At 29.0% G+C, this 2,911-nt stretch overlaps 1 protein-coding gene across 1 annotated transcript; it reads right to left on the reverse strand.

The window, feature by feature from the left end:
• Positions 1-421: 421 nt before the first annotated feature.
• Positions 422-1,196, reverse strand: LOC110621482. Its single transcript, XM_021765764.1, has 2 exons — positions 1,131-1,196; positions 422-1,000 (listed from the first exon to the last, which is right to left on the reverse strand). Exons 1-2 carry the CDS (start codon positions 1,194-1,196, stop codon positions 422-424), a joined length of 645 nt encoding a protein of 214 aa, XP_021621456.1.
• Positions 1,197-2,911: the final 1,715 nt, after the last annotated feature.

Consider the following 2,911-nt stretch of genomic DNA (forward strand, 5'->3'; position numbering starts at 1 on the left):
GGTCTTCATTTAGGGGGCTAATGAATCCAAGCTACGCCCGATCTGTACATGCACTAAACATGAAAACGCTTTCAAAATATAGGAAAACATAATCCGTACCCTTCCAGAGGATTCCGGCATCAGAAATTCCACCGGACTACAGGACTTCCGACGCCGGACTCTAGCCGGGTATTACAGAATCAGTCTATGCAGAAGACTCAGAACTAGGCCCAACAAATCCATCCTCTTGGCAAACCTGTTTCCACTTTGGGTCAATCACTGTAAGCCCATCGTCCCCCTTAGCTTGAGTATCATTCTCATTAATGTGCTGACTCATACCGTGATTCATGCTACTAGAAAGGGGATTATTCAAATTCAAATTTGAAATGCCAGGATTCCTATTATGGGACGCCGATCCCTCTTCCATCACCGCACCTCCTGCTCATAGCCACTGCGCTTCGATATTATTCTGAACTCTTCGTTTGGTAGCATGTAGTTCAGGACCATATCTGCAGACTACAGGCTTGTCCTTGCGATTCAACTGCTCAGGACAGAATCTTTTCGTGTGCCCCAGAAAACCACAAACATAGCAAAAATTCGGAAGATTCTCATATTGAAACGTAATAGAGGACCAAGCTCCTTTCTCCTGTCGAATCCATGTGCCAGTAACAATAGCAGTACGAACATCCTTCTTGATACGAATCCTCATGTAGGAATTCCAACCCCTTGCAAAGTTATTCGCATCGGCCTTTATGAACTCTCCCAAGGAATCATTAAGGCGTTTTAACACTGCATCTGAATGGAAACCAGATGGTAACCCATAAATCTGTACCCATAACTGAACATGATGCAAGGGAACATCTGAAGGGCTACCATGATTACCAAATCTGTCAAACAATAGCAAGTGATTCCCAAAGGTGCATGGGCTCATTTCCAAAGCGTCCTCCAAGTCAATCTCATGGTGGAATCGAAAAACATAAACTCCAGCCATTTCCTCGGACACCGTAACACCATGATGAGGCTGCCATAGATGAGCAAGGGAATATTGCATGGCATCAAAGTTTATTAATTTATTCGTGAGAAAACATTCCACCAGACACAGAGACAGATCTCCAGGTTCAGTATTCAAAAGACCCCTTCAAACACTAAACCTCCTTCTCGTCACCATCCACAGTCAAACCAGCCATCTCCGCTATTATATTGTCATTGACCGCCATAGAAATCAAGGAAAAGGGACGAAATACAATGATAGGGTTGATCTACTCATATAAGACGACAAGGGAATGAATCACTTCAAAAGTCCATTTTCTCTAAGAAACGAAGCGTTGAAGAAAGAGACGACTTAAAAATATTTGATTAATTTAAATTTAATTAAAATATTTTTATAATTACATGATACTTTTATTGTGAATTATTACTTGATGCTTAATTAGTTATTTGAATGATGAATCATCTTTTATCTCAAGATATACTTTTTTATACATACTTTCTGAACCAATTTATGTCTCCTCATAAGTTTTTAAAATTACAAAAATAATAAATGAGTTAAAAGATATTACAAATAATCATCAAACTAATTATACTATTCATTCATTGTTATTCATCATAATATATATATATAGTCATTTTAAATATTATTCATAAAATTAAAAGTACATAAATAAAGGTTTTGTTTTTTTTTTCTCTTTTTCCTTTGTTTTCTTTTAACCCTTATTTAGTGTAGCTAATTTTGAAAGAACTTAAAAAGAAATGATTTTTTTTTAATTTTTATGTTTATGAAAATTAATAATATAAGAATTCAAGAGATTCTTATTAGAACTGTTTTTAAATTAAAAATAAATTTTATTAAAATTATTAGATTTTTATAAGAAATTATTTCGTCTATTTATATTAAAATTATGAGAATTTTTTTTGTTTGTTTTAGTTTTAATTTTTTTATTAATAACTGTTCATTATGAAAATTAATTTAATTTAATATTGACTATTAATATTTAATGCATTTATAATTAAAATTAAGAAATCTATTTTATTATTTTGTTAATTAAAATCTTAATTTATAATTTTAATGGTAAAAAAAATGTAAAATTTAAATTTTAAATATTATAAAAATATTAACAATTATTTTTCAATTAATGTAATAAAAATATTTATTATTTATAAAAATAAATATTCATATTTAATTTAAAAATAATAAATAAATTAAATTATATCTTTAAAATTACATTTAATTTTTATATATGTTGTACGGTAAATTAATAATCACATATAAATGGTAATAATTATGTATAATTTTATCAATTAAGTATCAAGAAGAATAAATTATTAATATTTTTTTTTAATCGAAAATTGGAGATTGAGAAATAGAATATGAAATCTCTCCAATTTATTCAAATGTATTTACTATCAAATTAAATTTATGACTATAATAAATTATCAATATTTAAAATAAATATTTGATGACTAAATTTTATCGATTATCAATTTATTTAAACGATGAAAGTGAACATATCCAAAGTTGGATAAAACATGAACCTATCACTAAATCTTGGAAGCTTTTTAAAAAGTACAAGTTATAGAAATTTGGTGGGTCAGGAAATTTAAGTCTCAAATATATATACATATGGTGTTTGTTTAATGTCTCCTCTCGTGAGGTCTCACTCACATGCTTACATTCATGTTGTGTGACCTCCATACTCTCTCTCTCTCTCTCTCCAATTAATTTGTGGCAATCTTTAGTTAGCTCATGTTAATTTCATTCTCACATTATAAAAATTTCATTAAATTTCTCATTTTTAGTTCAATATTAATATATATGCTATAAACCAATAGCTGGCTAAATTTGTTTAATGCAAAATATTTTTTGAAAAATATATTTTTATATTTTTTCTAATATTTAAAGTATTTAATTAATTAAAATAAAAATTAAATTATT

The sequence above is a fragment of the Manihot esculenta genome, chromosome 8 (genome assembly GCF_001659605.2).
Source record: "Manihot esculenta cultivar AM560-2 chromosome 8, M.esculenta_v8, whole genome shotgun sequence".
In the NCBI taxonomy this organism is placed as follows: Eukaryota; Viridiplantae; Streptophyta; class Magnoliopsida; order Malpighiales; family Euphorbiaceae; genus Manihot; species Manihot esculenta.